This window comes from Brachyhypopomus gauderio, chromosome 1, assembly GCF_052324685.1.
Source record: "Brachyhypopomus gauderio isolate BG-103 chromosome 1, BGAUD_0.2, whole genome shotgun sequence".
Taxonomy (NCBI): Eukaryota; Metazoa; Chordata; class Actinopteri; order Gymnotiformes; family Hypopomidae; genus Brachyhypopomus; species Brachyhypopomus gauderio.
The window spans coordinates 47,450,281-47,473,095 of NC_135211.1; the positions used below are offsets into that span (position 1 = coordinate 47,450,281).

General features: G+C 41.1%; 1 protein-coding gene across 1 annotated transcript in view; it reads left to right on the forward strand.

The window, feature by feature from the left end:
- Positions 1 to 572: 572 nt before the first annotated feature.
- LOC143522866 (uncharacterized) overlaps positions 573 to 22,815 on the forward strand; it is a 61,276-nt gene continuing 39,033 nt past the window's right edge. Inside the window, exons 1-3 of the mRNA XM_077016776.1 lie at positions 573 to 907; positions 1,077 to 2,745; positions 2,898 to 3,167. Coding sequence (XP_076872891.1) covers positions 577 to 907; positions 1,077 to 2,745; positions 2,898 to 3,167 — 2,270 coding nt within the window. The 5' untranslated portion in view covers positions 573 to 576. The remainder of the gene's footprint in view (positions 908 to 1,076; positions 2,746 to 2,897; positions 3,168 to 22,815) is intronic.

Sequence of the window (22,815 nt, forward strand, 5' to 3'; positions counted from 1 at the left end):
TACCCTTAGACACAACCTGTTGTGTAGGGTCAGTCATGGCCTGGTGGTAGGGAACTGGTCTTGTGACCGGAGGGTCGTGGGTTCGATTCCCAGACCTGAGGCCATGACTGAGGTGCCCTTGAGCAAGGCACCTAACCCCAACTGCTCCCCAGGCTAGGGCTGCCCACCGCTCTGGGCACGTGTGATCCACAGCCCCCTAGTAATCACTGGTGTGTGTGTGTGTGTTAACTGCACAGATGGGTTAAAAGCGGAGGACAATTTTCGATTGTGGTGAAAAATATCACAACTGACAAAATATTACACATTTACAACCTGATTTCTGGAATACCCCACAGAACTGTCTAATATTTTAGCTGTCAAGACAAAAATAAATAAATAGCACATGTGGGAAGAAGCAAGATGACAAAGTGAGAGCATGATCCGTTTTTACATTTTTTTGCCTTTATTGGCGTTCATAGATCAACAACATGCACATGCAACATGCAACACAAATGGGACTATGGTCATGTGGGAAAAATTAACTGAATTAATTTAGCTGTTTTGTGTCTTTTGTGATGGCTGATGCAGAACTGCGGTATGGCTTGTACACAACAATCTGCTACTGAGTACCTTAAACACAAGCGGACAGATCTGGTAACACATCTCCAGAACTTTACCCTTATTGTTGAAAAGCTTTACAAGTGCAAAGTTTTCAACAATCATGAAGTTGATGCTCTTAAAGCAGAGAAAAGAGACTTTAACAAAGCGAGATTTATACTGGACTGTGTTACTAAAAAAGGGGAACGTGCCTGCTATGAGTTACTCAGGATCCTCGACATGACCAGAAAAAGGACATTAAATCCTAAATCACACATATGGATCACCTGTTTCCCTTTCAGGGAAGACATTGAGACTGATTATAATGTGGGTGAGTAATGTTCTTATGGAGACTGAAGCACAAATGATGGACAGAGTCACTGTATTAACGCTCTGCAATAAATTAGTTAATGATTATATCTGTGAATTAATCTTTAACATTGTTTTCCATAAAAACTGAAGTAATATTAGATTGTTTTTGCCTTTGTAATGATATTCAGGAACGAAGCCCTGTCACGACTACCAGAAAAAGCTTAAAGAAAAAGCTGCAAACATCTCGAGTAGAAAGTGGGAACAGTGCTGTAAACACCTGAAGGACAAAACAAGAGCAAACTTCACTTTTATACCTCTAGTCCTAGACTTGGATGCAGATTTCAATTCTGCAACAAATAAAATTAAAATAAAAAACAAAAAGTGCAAGAAACTGCGTCCAAATAAGCTAAAGAATTACATCCCTATGCAGAGACAGAAACCCTCACCTGAAGACCTTTTGTGTAGTCAAGAGAAGTCGATGCTGCTTATAGGAAAACCTGGGATAGGAAAAACAGCAGTAGTTCAGGAAATGCTCTCTCTCTGGAGCAAAAAAGACAACAGATCACTGGACTACATGTTTTACTTTGATGAAAGTACATTTACTAACATATCCAGCCCCACGAGTTTGGAATGTCTTCTGTTTGATATGTACCTAAAACCCCTGGAGAAAGAGAGAAAGGAAGTGTTACAGGATATTGAGGAGATCTCTGAGAACGTCACCATTGTGTTCGATGGTATCAGTACTTTTCAGCACAACCCCATTATAAAGAAGATTATCGAACGAGACCTTCTGCCTGAGGCGAAGATTGTGATCACATGCAGATCAGAGGAGGAGGATGATCTACTGTTTGCAGTTCATGCTTCAACATGCAAAGTATATGTGCATGGGTTCAGTAAGGAGTCTATCCAGATGTACTTTAGAGAGATATTGCATCCTGAATCAGACCGTTTGTGTATTTTTCTGAACAGTCAAGAACTGTTCAGTCTGTGCCATGTCCCCATGTATGCCTTCGTCGTGGCAGCCTGTGTTTCATTCAGTAGTTGTACAGCTCCTGTATCTTCAAACACTGTCACAGAAATCTACGTTCATATCTTCCGTCAAAACTTGATGAAAGCTGGAAACAAATCCTGTGGCCAAGTAGATAATTATATAAAACACAAGAGAGACCAACTTTATCACCTAATGGAATGTGCCTTTAATGCGACAAAGCAGAAAACTGTAAACCTTTCAAATGCTGAGTGTGAGGAGAATAAAATCAGTGACGTTTTTCTGAAAAAAATCACAATAAAGGAAAGTGTCACTTCTGTAGAAACATTCTGTGCATTTCTACATAACACAATACAGGAATTCTTCTCTGCACTGTGGCTACTTGGGAATCCAGGAGAAATTGATGAGGTTCTTCAGAACTGTCTGTCGAAGAAGCAAAAACACATGAAACATGTGATTCCTTTCCTCTGTGGACTCCTCTCAGAACAGAACCTCAAACTGCTGAAGAATCTTTTTACAGAGGATCAAATCAAAAGAGCCTCTAATGGGATCTTCACAAAAGTCCTGAACACATTTCTACAGCCTCAGCCAAATGGGCAGCTTGGGGGTGATGATGATGAAGTCAGTGTTCTTCTCTTTGTGTGTCAGTGCTTGTATGAGTCTCAGTCCCCTGAAGCTTGCTTGCTCTTCCTGGAGAAAATGAACTATGATCTAGACTTGAGTGGAGAAGACCTTGATCCACATCAGTGCTGTGCAGTGTCTTATGTGATCAGCCAGTCCAGAGAAAAGCAGGTTCATCTGAGCTTGGAAGACTGCAGTGTATCTGACACTGGGATTCAGATGATTCTCAGATTCAAATCTCATTTTAGGTATTATTTTTGATTGTGCTCTTCATTTTTACTTGTAACCAAGTATAGATTTACAACAACATCAACAATAATAAGAAATAGTAGTAGTAACTATGATTACTATAGTAAAGTATAGTATAGTATAGTAGTATAACTATGTTTTCCTTTTATAGAGATAAGCCTTCTACTCTCTGCCATGTCTGGAGGTCAGTGCTGTGCTGTGAGAAACCCAGAGATTTCACAGCTTTACTGGATATTTGTGGGAAAGAGATGCACCTTCCTGTCCCTGGTGAAGCATTCATGTTCAGGAAGGCTATAGAGGTCATGAGTCAAGGGTCAGAGAAGATCAGCCTCCATCTCCACTATACAGAAAATACACAGAGGTTCAGTGATGATCTCTGTAACGTGGTGCTCAAGGCTCTTCCATATGTGAAGTCCCTTAGGTGAGTAGTCAAGTCACCCCTAAATATCACTTACATTATATAATAGCAATGATCCAAGAATGAATGAACTGATGACATTAGGTGAGTAGTACAGTCCTCCCTAAATATCACTTACATTATATAATAGCAATGATCCAAGAATGAATGAACTGGTGTCATTAGGTGAGTAGTGCAGCCCTCCCTAAATATCACTTACATTATATAATAACAATGACCTGAGAATGAATGAACTGGTCTCATTAGGTGAGTAGTACAGTCCTCCCTAAATATCACTTACATTATATAATAACAATGACCTGAAAATGAATGAACTGGTGTCATTAGGTGAGTAGTGCAGCCCTCCCTACATGGCACTTATGTTTGTTTTCATGCAGTATGGTTGTCTCTGAGAATCCCAGCTTTGCCAGCTACAGGGTTGTTGTCTAGTGGCTGACCAGAGGCGGACGAAGTACTCAATTTCATTACTTGAGTCAAAGTACAGATACCACTGGTCAAATGCTACTCCGCTACAAGTGAAAGTTGCATGTTCAAAATCTTACTTAAGTGAAAGTACTGAAGTACTTGCTTTTAAAAATACTTAAGTATTAAAGTACACCTTCCGTCACATTTGTAAAAAAGTTATAGTTTAAAAGTATTATACATCCTACCAAATCCTCTTTGGGCATAATATTCATACAGTCTTTGATAATAATACATAAGGCATATTCCAATGATGTACATCATTCAGGTAGTGGTAGCAGAAAAGTTTAACCTACACTTTAGTTTAAGGAACAAAAACATTTTCTAAAACCACAATTCACTGATTAGCCTAGCCTAACCTGTTTAAGCAAATTATGTTACCATATTAAAAGTCAATAATAAAATAACGGTTTTCTCTCTTTGCTAGTTAGGTATTCAGTCATCCAATACAACATTATGCTACAGTCAATATAAACAAAGACAAAGTCAAAATATAGCCGCAAGCGGCGATTGGCGGGTTCACACACAAATAGGCATATTTTGGCCTCAATAGGCAAAAGGAAGCCCAAAAGGTCCTTTAGACCTAAAAGTGAAAAGAAGCTGTTTGGGTTTGGCCAGTGTGTGCTCTACAGATAGTGTGTGATGACATCTGCGTGTGTCAGAAAGGGAGACACAGAAATAGCACATCTGGCTAGGGCTGCATCTATGTGAACAATATAGGAAGGCCTGCATGTGTCTATACATGATTGGGCCTGTATATTACAGACAGAGAGAGATTGAGGGTGCCAGAGACTATGCTTTGTTAATTCACTCCTTGCACACCTTGCACGCCTAACATGACTGCCCGTGTATTCAAAGTATGAATGTAGTCTGCAAAGCCTGGCATTACATGACTGACATGACTGGCATGACTGACATAACTGATATGACTGGCATGACTGAAATGACATCACTGGCATGATGAACAAAAGTAATATGACTGATATGACTGACATAACTGGAATGAGTGACATGACTGGCATGACTGTAATGACATGACTGATATGACTGACATGACTTATGTCTGACATGACTGGACTGACATGACTGATATGACTGGACTGAAATGACTGACATGACTGGACTGACATGACTGTTATGACTGGACAGATATGCATACAAACTATACATACATTTAGGTAGAAGTGTGTGTGTGTGTGTGTGTGTGGTAGTGTATGTACTGAAACTATGACAACATATACTAATACATACATACATAAGTATACATAGGAACTATACATACATATAGGTATAAAGGTGTGTGTGTCTGTGTGTTTGTGTGAGAGAGAGACAAAAAAGAAGCCAAATATCAGTTTGTATAAGCATGTGTTAGTCACTGAGATATGGGTGGGTATGGCTAGGGAAGTGTCATTGTGAATGCTATAGGAAGGCCTGCTTGCGCCTGTATGTGTGTGTGCCTGGTTAATAGACACAGAGAGATCTAGGTAGCCAGAGCAATGTTTACTTAGGGCACAGAGATGGGAGGGGGAATGTGGGTGAGAGTGTGAGAGAGACTGTGAGTGTGAGTTTCAGCTTGCGTGCGTGTGAGAAGGAGAAGGTGACAGAGGGACTTTACATGCATTTTTATGCATTGTATATAATACTGCACTGTAGAGCCATACGATAACCGATTTAGATGAAACTTGACAAATTTGTTCAGGATGGGATTCTGAATGGGCTTGTGCATTTTTGTCAGAATTGGGTAAAATATGAAAGAGCTTTAAGAATATGAATATTATATGTATCGATGCTGTCCATTAAAAAAATATTTAGCAGGTATAAGTGTCCTCAAATCCAAAATCTTTGGATTGTTTTTTGATTTTACACTCTGTAGAGTATTATAAGACTTTGCTTGACATGATAGTATGAAAATCCTAGGAGGAGTATGAAAAGTGATGATTTCAAACTATTATTAACTGTAAATAAACTGTGCATTTTTTAATAGGACATGTAATGGGAAAGTTGCTCGCACTACTGCAAGGAATCAAAAGAGTCCAATTGCATGTTCCCAAGTGGAATTACGTAGCGGATACACTTGCTTTTTTTGCAATAGCGCCCCCCAGTGGCCAATCGACACCCGGCTGGATTATGTCATAGGGGGCGTGCACTTGTCCACACCCAAGAAGTTTCGTGCAGATCGACCAATTGTAAGCCTGTCAAACGCGTGCCGATCACTGATTGGCCGATTACGTCAGCCATTTTGGAAGTATGGCATGTCTGCTTTAGGACCTGGTTTCCAGAGGCCCATAGATGATGTCTGCCAAGTTTCATGTGGATCGGCCAATCTGAGTGCATGGGGCAAATTTTTGCATGTTATAGCGCCCCCTAGCAGGTGAGGTATGGCAACCTCTGCGAGCTGCCCCAGACCCTCACAGGGAAGCTGTCTGTGAAGTGCCATCTCATTACATGCAAGTTTTCTTAAGTTAGAGCTCCATATGCGCAAAATTTACTATTGAATTTACGCCCCCTCATTTGATTGGCTTATACTGACTAGGTAGTGAAGAAATTAGCATTTTTGTTGGATACGTTTTAAAGTTCAGACTCTTCTGAACGTTTTGATACCACATATGTGCATGTATGTGAAAAATCCAGGGACTAGTTCGCACTCAAAGATGTGTGTGATTTTGCACATTATGCAAATTAACTCGAAATCTAAGTGGGCGGAGCTTAATGGTTGTATATTATTTGTCCTATTGAATTTAGTCAAGGAATGTATAGGAACTGGAATTTTGGTTCTAGGACCTACGGTGTAGGAGATATGGACAAAAAGTCAATATGGTCCGCTATAGCGCCACCATCAGGCCAATTTGGCTCCCTGTATGGGAATCTGGTCCTTGGAGGTAACTGAACCTTTTTGCCAAGTTTGGGGTTTCTAGGCATTACGGTCTAGGCTGCACAATACGTTTTAGGTCAAAAAATGGGACAAAGAATAATAATAAGAAAGAAATATAGCCGCAAGCGGCGATTGGCGGGTTCACACACAAATAGGCATATTTTGGCCTCAATAGGCAAAAGGAAGCCCAAAAGGTCCTTTAGACCTAAAAGTGAAAAGAAGCTGTTTGGGTTTGGCCAGTGTGTGCTCTACAGATAGTGTTTGATGACATCTGCGTGTGTCAGAAAGGGAGACACAGAAATAGCACATCTGGCTAGGGCTGCATCTATGTGAACAATATAGGAAGGCCTGCATGTGTCTATACATGATTGGGCCTGTATATTACAGACAGAGAGAGATTGAGGGTGCCAGAGACTATGCTTTGTTAATTCACTCCTTGCACACCTTGCACGCCTAACATGACTGCCCGTGTATTCAAAGTATGAATGTAGTCTGCAAAGCCTGGCATTACATGACTGACATGACTGGCATGACTGACATAACTGATATGACTGGCATGACTGAAATGACATCACTGGCATGATGAACAAAAGTAATATGACTGATATGACTGACATAACTGGAATGAGTGACATGACTGGCATGACTGTAATGACATGACTGATATGACTGACATGACTTATGTCTGACATGACTGGACTGACATGACTGATATGACTGACATGACTGGACTGACATGACTGTTATGACTGGACAGATATGCATACAAACTATACATACATTTAGGTAGAAGTGTGTGTGTGTGTGTGTGTGGTAGTGTATGTACTCAAACTATGACAACATATACTAATACATACATACATAAGTATACATAGAAACTATACATACATATAGGTATAAAGGTGTGTGTGTCTGTGTGTTTGTGTGAGAGAGAGACAAAAAAGAAGCCAAATATCAGTTTGTATGAGCATGTGTTAGTCACTGGGATATGGGTGTGTATGGCTAGGGAAGTGTCATTGTGAATGCTATAGGAAGGCCTGCTTGCGCCTTTATGTGTGTGTGCCTGGTTAATAGACACAGAGAGATCTAGGTAGCCAGAGCAATGTTTACTTAGGGCACAGAGATGGGAGGGGGAATGTGGGTGAGAGTGTGAGAGAGACTGAGAGTGTGAGTTTCAGCTTGCGTGCGTGTGAGAAGGAGAAGGTGACAGAGGGACTTTACATGCATTCTTATGCATTGTATATAATACTGCACTGTAGAGCCATACGATAACCGATTTAGATGAAACTTGACAAATTTGTTCAGGATGGGATTCTGAATGGGCTTGTGCATTTTGGTCAGAATTGGGTAAAATATGAAAGAGCTTTAAGAATATGAATATTATATGTATCGATGCTGTCCATTAAAAAAATATTTAGCAGGTATAAGTGTCCTCAAATCCAAAATCTTTGGATTGTTTTTTGATTTCACACTCTGTAGAGTATTATAAGACTTTGCTTGACATGATAGTATGAAAATCCTAGGAGGAGTATGAAAAGTGATGATTTCAAACTATTATTAACTGTAAATAAACTGTGCATTTATTAATAGGACATGTAATGGGAAAGTTGTTCGCACTACTGCAAGGAATCAAAAGAGTCCAATTGCATGTTCCCAAGTGGAATTATGTAGGGGATACACTTGCTTTTTTTGCAATAGCGCCCCCCAGTGGCCAATCGACACCCGGCTGGATTATGTCATAGGGGGCGTGCACTTGTCCACACCCAAGAGGCTTCGTGCAGATCGACCAATGGTAAGCCTGTCAAACGCGTGCCGATCACTGATTGGCCGATTACGTCAGCCATTTTGGAAGTATGGCATGTCTGCTTTAGGACCTGGTTTCCAGAGGCCCATAGATGATGTCTGTCAAGTTTCATGTGGATCTGCCAATCTGAGTGCATGGGGCAAATTTTTGCATGTTATAGCGCCCCCTAGCAGGTGAGGTATGGCAACCTCTGCGAGCTGCCCCAGACCCTCACACGGAAGCTGTCTGTGAAGTGCCATCTCATTACATGCAAGTTTTCTTAAGTTAGAGCTCCATATGTGCAAAATTTACTATTGAATTTACGCCCCCTCATTTGATTGGCTTATATTGACTAGGTAGTGAAGAAATTAGCATTTTGGTTGGATACATTTTAAAGTTCAGACTCTTCTGAACGTTTTGATACCACATATGTGCATGTCTGTGAAAAATCCAGGGACTAGTTCGCGCTCAAAGATGTGTGTGATTTTGCACATTATGCAAATTAACTCGAAATCTAAGTGGGCGGAGCTTAATGGTTGTATATTAATTGTCCTATTGAATTTAGTCAAGGAATGTATAGGAACTGGAATTTTGGTTCTAGGACCTACGGTGTAGGAGATATGGACAAAAAGTCAATATGGTCTGCTATAGCGCCACCATCAGGCCAATTTGGGTCCCTGTATGGGAATCTGGTCCTTGGAGGTAACTGAACCTTTTTGCCAAGTTTGGGGTTTCTAGGCATTACGGTCTAGGCTGCACAATACGTTTTAGGTCAAAAAATGGGACAAAGAATAATAAAGAAATATAGCCGCAAGCGGCGATTGGCGGGTTCACACACCAATAGGCATTTTGGCCTCAATAGGCAAAAGGAAGCCCAAAAGGTCCTTTAGACCTAAAAGTGAAAAAAAAGCTGTTTGGGTTTGGCCAGTGTGTGCTCTACAGATGTAGAGTGTGATGACATCTGTGTGTGTCAGAAAGGGAGACACAAAAATAGCACATCTGGCTATGGCTGCATCTATGTGAACAGTATAGGAAGGCCTGCACTTGTCTATACATGATTGGGCCTGTATATTACTGACAGAGAGAGATTGAGGGAGCCAGAGACTATGCTTAGTTAATTCACTCCTTGTACACGTAGCACGCCTAACATGACTGCCTGTGTATTCAAAGTATGAATGTAGTCTGCAAAGCCTGGCATGACTGACATGACTGGCATTACTGACATAACTGATATGACTGGCATGACTGGAATGACATCACTGGCATGACGAACAAAATTAACATGACTGATATGACTGACATAACTGGCATGACTGTAATGATTTGAAGATTTGACTGACATGACTGGACTGACATGACTGATATGACTGACATGACTTACATGACTGGCAGAACATGACTGGCATCACTGACATGACTGATATAACTGACATGACTGGACTGGCATGTCTGATATGACTGACATCACTGGTATGACTGACATATACTATACATATACTATAGATATGCATACAAACTATACATACATTTAGGTAGAAGTGTGTGTGTGTGTGTGTGTGTGTGTGTGTGTGTGTGTGTGTGTGTGTGTGTGTGGTAGTATATGTATTCAAACTATGACAACATATACTAATACATACATACATAAGTATACATAGAAACTATACATACATATAGGTATAAAGGTGTGTGTGTCTGTGTTTGTGTGAGAGAGAGACAAAAAAGAAGCCAAATATCAGTTTGTATAAGCATGTGTTAGTCACTGAGATATGGGTGGGTATGGCTAGGGAAGTGTCAATTGTGAATGCTATAGGAAGGCCTGCTTGTGCCTGTATGTGTGTGTGCCTGGTTAATAGACACAGAGAGATCTAGGTAGCCAGAGCAATGTTTACTTAGGGCACAGAGATGGGAGGGGGAATGTGGGTGAGAGTGTGAGAGAGACTGAGAGTGTGAGTTTCAGCTTGCGTGCGTGTGAGAAGGAGAAGGTGACAGAGGGACTTTACATGCATTCTTATGCATTGTATATAATACTGCACTGTAGAGCCATACGATAACCGATTTAGATGAAACTTGACAAATTTGTTCAGGATGGGATTCTGAATGGGCTTGTGCATTTTGGTCAGAATTGGGTAAAATATGAAAGAGCTTTAAGAATATGAATATTATATGTATCGATGCTGTCCATTAAAAAAATATTTAGCAGGTATAAGTGTCCTCAAATCCAAAATCTTTGGATTGTTTTTTGATTTCACACTCTGTAGAGTATTATAAGACTTTGCTTGACATGATAGTATGAAAATCCTAGGAGGAGTATGAAAAGTGATGATTTCAAACTATTATTAACTGTAAATAAACTGTGCATTTTTTAATAGGACATGTAATGGGAAAGTTGTTCGCACTACTGCAAGGAATCAAAAGAGTCCAATTGCATGTTCCCAAGTGGAATTATGTAGGGGATACACTTGCTTTTTTTGCAATAGCGCCCCCCAGTGGCCAATCGACACCCGGCTGGATTATGTCATAGGGGGCGTGCACTTGTCCACACCCAAGAGGTTTCGTGCAGATCGACCAATGGTAAGCCTGTCAAACGCGTGCCGATCACTGATTGGCCGATTACGTCAGCCATTTTGGAAGTATGGCATGTCTGCTTTAGGACCTGGTTTCCAGAGGCCCATAGATGATGTCTGTCAAGTTTCATGTGGATCGGCCAATCTGAGTGCATGGGGCAAATTTTTGCATGTTATAGCGCCCCCTAGCAGGTGAGGTATGGCAACCACTGCGAGCTGCCCCAGACCCTCACACGGAAGCTGTCTGTGAAGTGCCATCTCATTACATGCAAGTTTTCTTAAGTTAGAGTTCCATTTGTGCAAAATTTACTATTGAATTTACGCCCCCTGATTTGATTGGCTTATACTGACTAGGTAGTGAAGAAATTAGCATTTTTGTTGGATACATTTTAAAGTTCAGACTCTTCTGAACGTTTTGATACCACATATGTGCACGTATGTGAAAAATCCAGGGACTAGTTCGCGCTCAAAGATGTGTGTGATTTTGCACATTATGCAAATTAACTCGAAATCTAAGTGGGCGGAGCTTAATGGTTGTATATTAATTGTCCTATTGAATTTAGTCAAGGAATGCATAGGAACTGGAATTTTGGTTCTAGGACCTACGGTGTAGGAGATATGGACAAAAAGTCAATATGGTCTGCTATAGCGCCACCATCAGGCCAATTTGGGGTCCCTGTATGGGAATCTGGTCCTTGGAGGTAACTGAACCTTTTTGCCAAGATTGGGTTTTCTAGGCATTACGGTCTAGGCTGCACGATGCATTTTATGTCAAAAAATGGGCAAAAGAATAAGAAAAATAAGAAAAATACCAGCAATTACAATAGGGTTCCCACACTATGTGTGTGTGAACCCTAAATATAGCCGCAAGCGGCGATTGGCGGGTTCACACACAAATAGGCATATTTTGGCCTCAATAGGCAAAAGGAAGGCCAAAAGGTCCTTTAGACCTAAAAGTGAAAAGAAGCTGTTTGGGTTTGGCCAGTGTGTGCTCTACAGATAGTGTGTGATGACATCTGCGTGTCTCAGAAAGGGAGACACAGAAATAGCACATCTGGCTAGGGCTGCATCTATGTGAACAATATAGGAAGGCCTGCATGTGTCCATACATGATTGGGCCTGTATATCACCAACAGAGAGAGATTGAGGGAGCCAGAGACTATGCTTTGTTAATTCACTCCTTGCACACCTTGCACGCCTAACATGACTGCCCGTGTATTCAAAGTATGAATGTAGTCTGCAAAGCCTGCCATAACATGACTGACATGACTGGCATGACTGACATAACTGATATGACTGAAATGACATGACTGGCATGATGAACAAAAGTAACATGACTGATATGACTGACATAACTGGAATGAGTGACATGACATGACTGATATGACTGACTTGACTTATGTCTGACATGACTGGACTGACATGACTGATATGACTGGACTGACATGACTGACATGACTGGACTGACATGACTGTTATGACTGGACAGATATGCATACAAACTATACATACATTTAGGTAGAAGTGTGTGTGTGTGTGTGTGTGTGTGGTAGTGTATGTACTCAAACTATGACAACATATACTAATACATACATACATAAGTATACATAGAAACTATACATACATATAGGTATAAAGGTGTGTGTGTCTGTGTGTTTGTGTGAGAGAGAGACAAAAAAGAAGCCAAATATCAGTTTGTATGAGCATGTGTTAGTCACTAAGATATGGGTGGGTATGGCTAGGGAAGTGTCATTGTGAATGCTATAGGAAGGCCTGCTTGCGCCTGTATGTGTGTGTGCCTGGTTAATAGACACAGAGAGATCTAGGTAGCCAGAGCAATGTTTACTTAGGGCACAGAGATGGGAGGGGGAATGTGGGTGAGAGTGTGAGAGAGACTGAGAGTGTGAGTTTCAGGCTGCGTGCGTGTGAGAAGGAGAAGGTGACAGAGGGACTTTACATGCATTTTTATGCATTGTATATAATACTGCACTGTAGAGCCATACGATAACCGATTTAGATGAAACTTGACAAATTTGTTCAGGATGGGATTCTTAATGGGCTTGTGCATTTTGGTCAGAATTGGATAAAATATGAAAGAGCTTTAAGAATATGAATATTATATGTATCGATGCTGTCCATTAAAAAAATATTTAGCAGGTATAAGTGTCCTCAAATCCAAAATCTTTGGATTGTTTTTTGATTTCACACTCTGTAGAGTATTATAAGACTTTGCTTGACATGATAGTATGAAAATCCTAGGAGCAGTATGAAAAGTGATGATTTCAAACTGTTATTAACTGTAAATAAACTGTGCATTTTTTAATAGGACTTGTAATGGGAAAGTTGTTCGCACTACTGCAAGGAATCAAAAGAGTCCAATTGCATGTTCCCAAGTGGAATTATGTAGGGGATACACTTGCTTTTTTTGCAATAGCGCCCCCCAGTGGCCAATCGACACCCGGCTGGATTATGTCATAGGGGGCGTGCACTTGTCCACACCCAAGAGGTTTCGTGCAGATCGACCAATGGAAAGCCTGTCAAACGCGTGCCGATCACTGATTGGCCGATTACGTCAGCCATTTTGGAAGTATGGCATGTCTGCTTTAGGACCTGGTTCCCAGAGGCCCATAGATGATGTCTGTCAAGTTTCATGTGGATCGGCCAATCTGAGTGCATGGGGCAAATTTTTGCATGTTATAGCGCCCCCTAGCAGGTGAGGTATGGCAACCTCTGCGAGCTGCCCCAGACCCTCACACGGAAGCTGTCTGTGAAGTGCCATCTCATTACATGCAAGTTTTCTTAAGTTAGAGCTCCATATGCGCAAAATTTACTATTGAATTTACGCCCCCTCATTTGATTGGCTTATACTGACTAGGTAGTGAAGAAATTAGCATTTTTGTTGGATACATTTTAAAGTTCAGACTCTTCTGAACGTTTTGATACCACATATGTGCATGTCTGTGAAAAATCCAGGGACTAGTTCGCGCTCAAAGATGTGTGTGATTTTGCACATTATGCAAATTAACTCGAAATCTAAGTGGGCGGAGCTTAATGGTTGTATATTAATTGTCCTATTGAATTTAGTCAAGGAATGCATAGGAACTGGAATTTTGGTTCTAGGACCTACGGTGTAGGAGATATGGACAAAAAGTCAATATGGTCTGCTATAGCGCCACCATCAGGCCAATTTGGGTCCCTGTATGGGAATCTGGTCCTTGGAGTTAACTGAACCTTTTTGCCAAGATTGGGTTTTCTAGGCATTACGGTCTAGGCTGCACGATGCATTTTATGTCAAAAAATGGGCAAAAGAATAAGAAGAAAAATAAGAAAAATACCAGCAATTACAATAGGGTTCCCACACTGTGTGTGTGAACCCTAAATATAGCCGCAAGCGGCGATTGGCGGGTTCACACACAAATAGGCATATTTTGGCCTCAATAGGCAAAAGGAAGCCCAAAAGGTCCTTTAGACCTAAAAGTGAAAAGAAGCTGTTTGGGTTTGGCCAGTGTGTGCTCTACAGATAGTGTGTGATGACATCTGCGTGTGTCAGAAAGGGAGACACAGAAATAGCACATCTGGCTAGGGCTGCATCTATGTGAACAATATAGGAAGGCCTGCATGTGTCTATACATGATTGGGCCTGTATATTACAGACAGAAAGACATTGAGGGTGCCAGAGACTATGCTTTGTTAATTCACTCCTTGCACACCTTGCACGCCTAACATGACTGCCCGTGTATTCAAAGGATGAATGTAGTCTGCAAAGCCTGGCATTACATGACTGACATGACTGGCATGACTGACATAACTGATATGACTGGCATGACTGAAATGACATCACTGGCATGATGAACAAAAGTAATAAGACTGATATGATTGACATAACTGGAATGAGTGACATGACTGGCATGACTGTAATGACATGACTGATATGACTGACATGACTTATGTCTGGCATGACTGTAATGACATGACTGATATGACTGACATGACTTATGTCTGACATGACTGGACTGACATGACTGATATGACTGGACTGAAATGACTGACATGACTGGACTGACATGACTGTTATGACTGGACAGATATGCATACAAACTATACATACATTTAGGTAGAAGTGTGTGTGTGTGTGTGGTAGTGTATGTACTCAAACTATGACAACATATACTAATACATACAAACATAAGTATACATAGAAACTATACATACATATAGGTATAAAGGTGTGTGTGTGTCTGTGTGTTTGTGTGAGAGAGAGACAAAAAAGAAGCCAAATATCAGTTTGTATGAGCATGTGTTAGTCACTGAGATATGGGTGGGTATGGCTAGGGAAGTGTCATTGTGAATGCTATAGGAAGGCCTGCTTGCGCCTGTATGTGTGTGTGCCTGGTTAATAGACACAGAGAGATCTAGGTAGCCAGAGCAATGTTTACTTAGGGCACAGAGATGGGAGGGGGAATTGTGGGTGAGAGTGTGAGAGAGACTGAGAGTGTGAGTTTCAGCTTGCGTGCGTGTGAGAAGGAGAAGGTGACAGAGGGACTTTACATGCATTTTTATGCATTGTATATAATACTGCACTGTAGAGCCATACGATAACCGATTTAGATGAAACTTGACAAATTTGTTCAGGATGGGATTCTGAATGGGCTTGTGCATTTTGGTCAGAATTGGGTAAAATATGAAAGAGCTTTAAGAATATGAATATTATATGTATCGATGCTGTCCATTAAAAAAATATTTAGCAGGTATAAGTGTCCTCAAATCCAAAATCTTTGGATTGTTTTTTGATTTCACACTCTGTAGAGTATTATAAGACTTTGCTTGACATGATAGTATGAAAATCCTAGGAGGAGTATGAAAAGTGATGATTTCAAACTATTATTAACTGTAAATAAACTGTGCATTTTTTAATAGGACATGTAATGGGAAAGTTGTTCGCACTACTGCAAGGAATCAAAAGAGTCCAATTGCATGTTCCCAAGTGGAATTATGTAGGGGATACACTTGCTTTTTTTGCAATAGCGCCCCCCAGTGGCCAATCGACACCCGGCTGGATTATGTCATAGGGGGCGTGCACTTGTCCACACCCAAGAGGTTTCGTGCAGATCGACCAATTGTAAGCCTGTCAAACGCGTGCCGATCACTGATTGGCCAATTACGTCAGCCATTTTGGAAGTATGGCATGTCTGCTTTAGGACCTGGTTTCCAGAGGCCCATAGATGATGTCTGTCAAGTTTCATGTGGATCGGCCAATCTGAGTGCATGGGGCAAATTTTTGCATGTTATAGCGCCCCCTAGCAGGTGAGGTATGGCAACCTCTGCGAGCTGCCCCAGACCCTCACAGGGAAGCTGTCTGTGAAGTGCCATCTCATTACATGCAAGTTTTCTTAAGTTAGAGCTCCATATGCGCAAAATTTACTATTGAATTTACGCCCCCTCATTTGATTGGCTTATACTGACTAGGTAGTGAAGAAATTAGCATTTTTGTTGGATACGTTTTAAAGTTCAGACTCTTCTGAACGTTTTGATACCACATATGTGCATGTATGTGAAAAATCCAGGGACTAGTTCGCGCTCAAAGATGTGTGTGATTTTGCACATTATGCAAATTAACTCGAAATCTAAGTGGGCGGAGCTTAATGGTTGTATATTAATTGTCCTATTGAATTTAGTCAAGGAATGTATAGGAACTGGAATTTTGGTTCTAGGACCTACGGTGTAGGAGATATGGACAAAAAGTCAATATGGTCTGCTATAGCGCCACCATCAGGCCAATTTGGGTCCCTGTATGGGAATCTGGTCCTTGGAGGTAACTGAACCTTTTTGCCAAGATTGGGTTTTCTAGGCATTACGGTCTAGGCTGCACGATGCATTTTATGTCAAAAAATGGGCAAAAGAATAAGAAAAATAAGAAAAATACCAGCAATTACAATAGGGTTCCCACACTATGTGTGTGTGAACCCTAAAAATATAGCCGCAAGCGGCGATTGGCGGGTTCACACACAAATAGGCATATTTTGGCCTCAATAGGCAAAAGGAAGCCCAAACGGTCCTTTAGACCTAAAAGTGAAAAGAAGCTGTTTGGGTTTGGCCAGTGTGTGCTCTACAGATAGTGTGTGATGACATCTGCGTGTGTCAGAAAGGGAGACACAGAAATAGCACATCTGGCTAGGGCTGCATCTATGTGAACAATATAGGAAGGCCTATATTGTGTCTATACATGATTGGGCCTGTATATTACAGACAGAGAGAGATTGAGGGTGCCAGAGACTATGCTTTGTTAATTCACTCCTTGCACACCTTGCACGCCTAACATGACTGCCCGTGTATTCAAAGTATGAATGTAGTCTGCAAAGCCTGGCATTACATGACTGACATGACTGGCATGACTGACATAACTGATATGACTGAAATGACATCACTGGCATGATGAACAAAAGTAATATTACTGATATGACTGACATAACTGGAATGAGTGACATGACTGGCATGACTGTAATGACATGACTGATATGACTGACATGACTTATGTCTGACATGACTGGACTGACATGACTGATATGACTGGACTGAAATGACTGACATGACTGGACTGACATGACTGTTATGACTGGACAGATATGCATACAAACTATACATACATTTAGGTAGAAGTGTGTGTGTGTGTGTGTGTGTGTGTGTGTGTGTGTGTGGTAGTGTATGTACTGAAACTATGACAACATATACTAATACATACATACATAAGTATACATAGAAACTATACATACATATAGGTATAAAGGTGTGTGTGTCTGTGTGTTTGTGTGAGAGAGAGAGACAAAAAAGAAGCCAAATATCAGTTTGTATGAGCATGTGTTAGTCACTGAGATATGGGTGGGTATGGCTAGGGAAGTGTCATTGTGAATGCTATAGGAAGGCCTGCTTGTGCCTGTATGTGTGTGTGCCTGGTTAATAGACACAGAGAGATCTAGGTAGCCAGAGCAATGTTTACTTAGGGCACAGAGATGGGAGGGGGAATGTGGGTGAGAGTGTGAGAGAGACTGAGAGTGTGAGTTTCAGCTTGCGTGCGTGTGAGAAGGAGAAGGTGACAGAGGGACTTTACATGCATTCTTATGCATTGTATATAATACTGCACTGTAGAGCCATACGATAACCGATTTAGATGAAACTTGACAAATTTGTTCAGGATGGGATTCTGAATGGGCTTGTGCATTTTGGTCAGAATTGGGTAAAATATGAAAGAGCTTTAAGAATATGAATATTATATGTATCGATGCTGTCCATAAAAAAAATATTTAGTAGGTATAAGTGTCCTCAAATTCAAAATCTTTGGATTGTTTTTTGATTTCACACTCTGTAGAGTATTATAAGACTTTGCTTGACATGATAGTATGAAAATCCTAGGAGGAGTATGAAAAATGATGATTTCAAACTATTATTAACTGTAAATAAACTGTGCATTTTTTAATAGGACATGTAATGGGAAAGTTGTTCGCACTACTGCAAGGAATCAAAAGAGTCCAATTGCATGTTCCCAAGTGGAATTATGTAGGGGATACACTTGCTTTTTTTGCAATAGCGCCCCCCAGTGGCCAATCGACACCCGGCTGGATTATGTCATAGGGGGCGTGCACTTGTCCACACCCAAGAGGTTTCGTGCAGATCGACCAATGGTAAGCCTGTCAAACGCGTGCCGATCACTGATTGGCCGATTACGTCAGCCATTTTGGAAGTATGGCATGTCTGCTTTAGGACCTGGTTTCCAGAGGCCCATAGATGATGTCTGTCAAGTTTCATGTGGATCGGCCAATCTGAGTGCATGGGGCAAATTTTTGCATGTTATAGCGCCCCCTAGCAGGTGAGGTATGGCAACCACTGCGAGCTGCCCCAGACCCTCACACGGAAGCTGTCTGTGAAGTGCCATCTCATTACATGCAAGTTTTCTTAAGTTAGAGTTCCATATGTGCAAAATTTACTATTGAATTTACGCCCCCTCATTTGATTGGCTTATACTGACTAGGTAGTGAAGAAATTAGCATTTTTGTTGGATACATTTTAAAGTTCAGACTCTTCTGAACGTTTTGATACCACATATGTGCACGTATGTGAAAAATCCAGGGACTAGTTCGCGCTCAAAGATGTGTGTGATTTTGCACATTATGCAAATTAACTCGAAATCTAAGTGGGCGGAGCTTAATGGTTGTATATTAATTGTCCTATTGAATTTAGTCAAGGAATGCATAGGAACTGGAATTTTGGTTCTAGGACCTACGGTGTAGGAGATATGGACAAAAAGTCAATATGGTCTGCTATAGCGCCACCATCAGGCCAATTTGGGGTCCCTGTATGGGAATCTGGTCCTTGGAGGTAACTGAACCTTTTTGCCAAGATTGGGTTTTCTAGGCATTACGGTCCAGGCTGCACAATGCATTTTATGTCAAAAAATGGGCAAAAGAATAAGAAAAATAAGAACAAGCGGCGATAGGCGGGTTCACACACACAATAAGCAAAAGGAAGCCCAAAAGGTCCTTTAGACCTAAAAGTGAAAAGAAGCTGTTTGGGGTTGGCCAGTGTGTGCTCTACAGATAGTGTGTAATGACATCTGCATGTGTCAGAAAGGGAGACACAGAAACAGCACATCTGGCTAGGGCTGCATCTATGTGAACAATATAGGAAGGCCTGCATGTGTCTATACATGATTGGGCCTGTATATCACCGACAGAGATAGATTGAGGGAGCCAGAGACTATGCTTTGTTAATTCACTCTTTACACACCTAGCATGCCTAACATGACTGCCCATGTATTCAAAGTATGAATGTAGTCTGCAAAGCCTGGCATTACATGACTGACATGACTGGCATGACTGGAATGACATCACTGCCATGACGAACAAAATTAACATGACTGATATGACTGACATAACTGGCATGACTGTAATGATTTGATGATTTGACTGACATGACTGATATGACTGGACTGAAATGATTGGCATGACATGACTTACATGACTGGCAGAACATGACTGGCATGTCTGATATGACTGACATCACTGGCATGACTTACATATACTATACATATACTATAGATATGCATACAAACTACATACATTTAGGTAGAAGTGTGTGTGTGTGTGTGTGGTAGTGTATGTACTCAAACTATGACAACATATACTAATACATACATACATAAGTATACATAGAAACTATACATACATATAGGTATAAAGGTGTGTGTGTCTGTGTTTGTGTGAGAGAGAGACAAAAAAGAAGCCAAATATCAGTTTGTATGAGCATGTGTTAGTCACTGAGATATGGGTGGGTATGGCTAGGGAAGTGTCATTGTGAATGCTATAGGAAGGCCTGCTTGCGCCTGTATGTGTGTGTGCCTGGTTAATAGACACAGAGAGATCTAGGTAGCCAGAGCAATGTTTACTTAGGGCACAGAGATGGGAGGGGGAATGTGGGTGAGAGTGTGAGAGAGACTGAGAGTGTGAGTTTCAGCTTGCGTGCGTGTGAGAAGGAGAAGGTGACAGAGGGACTTTACATGCATTCTTATGCATTGTATATAATACTGCACTGTAGAGCCATACGATAACCGATTTAGATGAAACTTGACAAATTTGTTCAGGATGGGATTCTGAATGGGCTTGTGCATTTTGGTCAGAATTGGGTAAAATATGAAAGAGCTTTAAGAATATGAATATTATATGTATCGATGCTGTCCATTAAAAAAATATTTAGCAGGTATAAGTGTCCTCAAATCCAAAATCTTTAGATTGTTTTTTGATTTCACACTCTGTAGAGTATTATAAGACTTTGCTTGACATGATAGTATGAAAATCCTAGGAGGAGTATGAAAAGTGATGATTTCAAACTATTATTAACTGTAAATAAACTGCATTTTTTAATAGGACATGTAATGGGAAAGTTGTTCGCACTACTGCAAGGAATCAAAAGAGTCCAATTGCATGTTCCCAAGTGGAATTATGTAGGGGATACACTTGCTTTTTTTGCAATAGCGCCCCCCAGTGGCCAATCGACACCTGGCTGGATTATGTCATAGGGGGCGTGCACTTGTCCACACCCAAGAGGTTTCGTGCAGATCGACCAATGGTAAGCCTGTCAAACGCGTGCCGATCACTGATTGGCCGATTACGTCAGCCATTTTGGAAGTATGGAGTGTCTGCTTTAGGACCTGGTTCCCAGAGGCCCATAGATGATGTCTGCCAAGTTTCATGTGGATCGGCCAATCTGAGTGCATGGGGCAAATTTTTGCATGTTATAGCGCCCCCTAGCAGGTGAGGTATGGCAACCTCTGCGAGCTGCCCCAGACCCTCACAGGGAAGCTGTCTGTGAAGTGCCATCTCATTACATGCAAGTTTTCTTAAGTTAGAGCTCCATATGCGCAAAATTTACTATTGAATTTACGCCTCCTCATTTGATTGGCTTATACTGACTAGGTAGTGAAGAAATTAGCATTTTTGTTGGATAGATTTTAAAGTTCAGACTCTTCTGAACGTTTTGATACCACATATGTGCATGTATGTGAAAAATCCAGGGACTAGTTTGCGCTCAAATATGTGTGTGATTTTGCACATTATGCAAATTAACTCGAAATCTAAGTGGGCGGAGCTTAATGGTTGTATATTAATTGTCCTATTGAATTTAGTCAAGGAATGTATAGGAACTGGAATTTTGGTTCTAGGACTTACGGTGTAGGAGATATGGACAAAAAGTCAATATGGTCTGCTATAGCGCCACCATCAGGCCAATTTGGGTCCCTGTATGGGAATCTGGTCCTTGGAGTTAACTGAACCTTTTTGCCAAGTTTGGGGTTTCTAGGCATTACGGTCTAGGCTGCACAATACGTTTTAGGTCAAAAAATGGGACAAAGAATAATAATAAGAAAGAAAAAAATATAGCCGCAAGCGGCGATAGGCGGGTTCACACACACAATAAGCAAAAGGAAGCCCAAAAGGTCCTTTAGACCTAAAAGTGAAAAGAAGCTGTTTGGGGTTGGCCAGTGTGTGCTCTACAGATAGTGTGTAATGACATCTGCATGTGTCAGAAAGGGAGACACAGAAACAGCACATCTGGCTAGGGCTGCATCTATGTGAACAATATAGGAAGGCCTGCATGTGTCTATACATGATTGGGCCTGTATATCACCGACAGAGATAGATTGAGGGAGCCAGAGACTATGCTTTGTTAATTCACTCTTTACACACCTAGCATGCCTAACATGACTGCCCATGTATTCAAAGTATGAATGTAGTCTGCAAAGCCTGGCATTACATGACTGACATGACTGGCATGACTGGAATGACATCACTGCCATGACGAACAAAATTAACATGACTGATATGACTGACATAACTGGCATGACTGTAATGATTTGATGATTTGACTGACATGACTGATATGACTGGACTGAAATGATTGGCATGACATGACTTACATGACTGGCAGAACATGACTGGCATGTCTGATATGACTGACATCACTGGCATGACTTACATATACTATACATATACTATAGATATGCATACAAACTACATACATTTAGGTAGAAGTGTGTGTGTGTGTGTGTGGTAGTGTATGTACTCAAACTATGACAACATATACTAATACATACATACATAAGTATACATAGAAACTATACATACATATAGGTATAAAGGTGTGTGTGTCTGTGTTTGTGTGAGAGAGAGACAAAAAAGAAGCCAAATATCAGTTTGTATGAGCATGTGTTAGTCACTGAGATATGGGTGGGTATGGCTAGGGAAGTGTCATTGTGAATGCTATAGGAAGGCCTGCTTGCGCCTGTATGTGTGTGTGCCTGGTTAATAGACACAGAGAGATCTAGGTAGCCAGAGCAATGTTTACTTAGGGCACAGAGATGGGAGGGGGAATGTGGGTGAGAGTGTGAGAGAGACTGAGTGTGTGTGAGTTTCAGCTTGCGTGCGT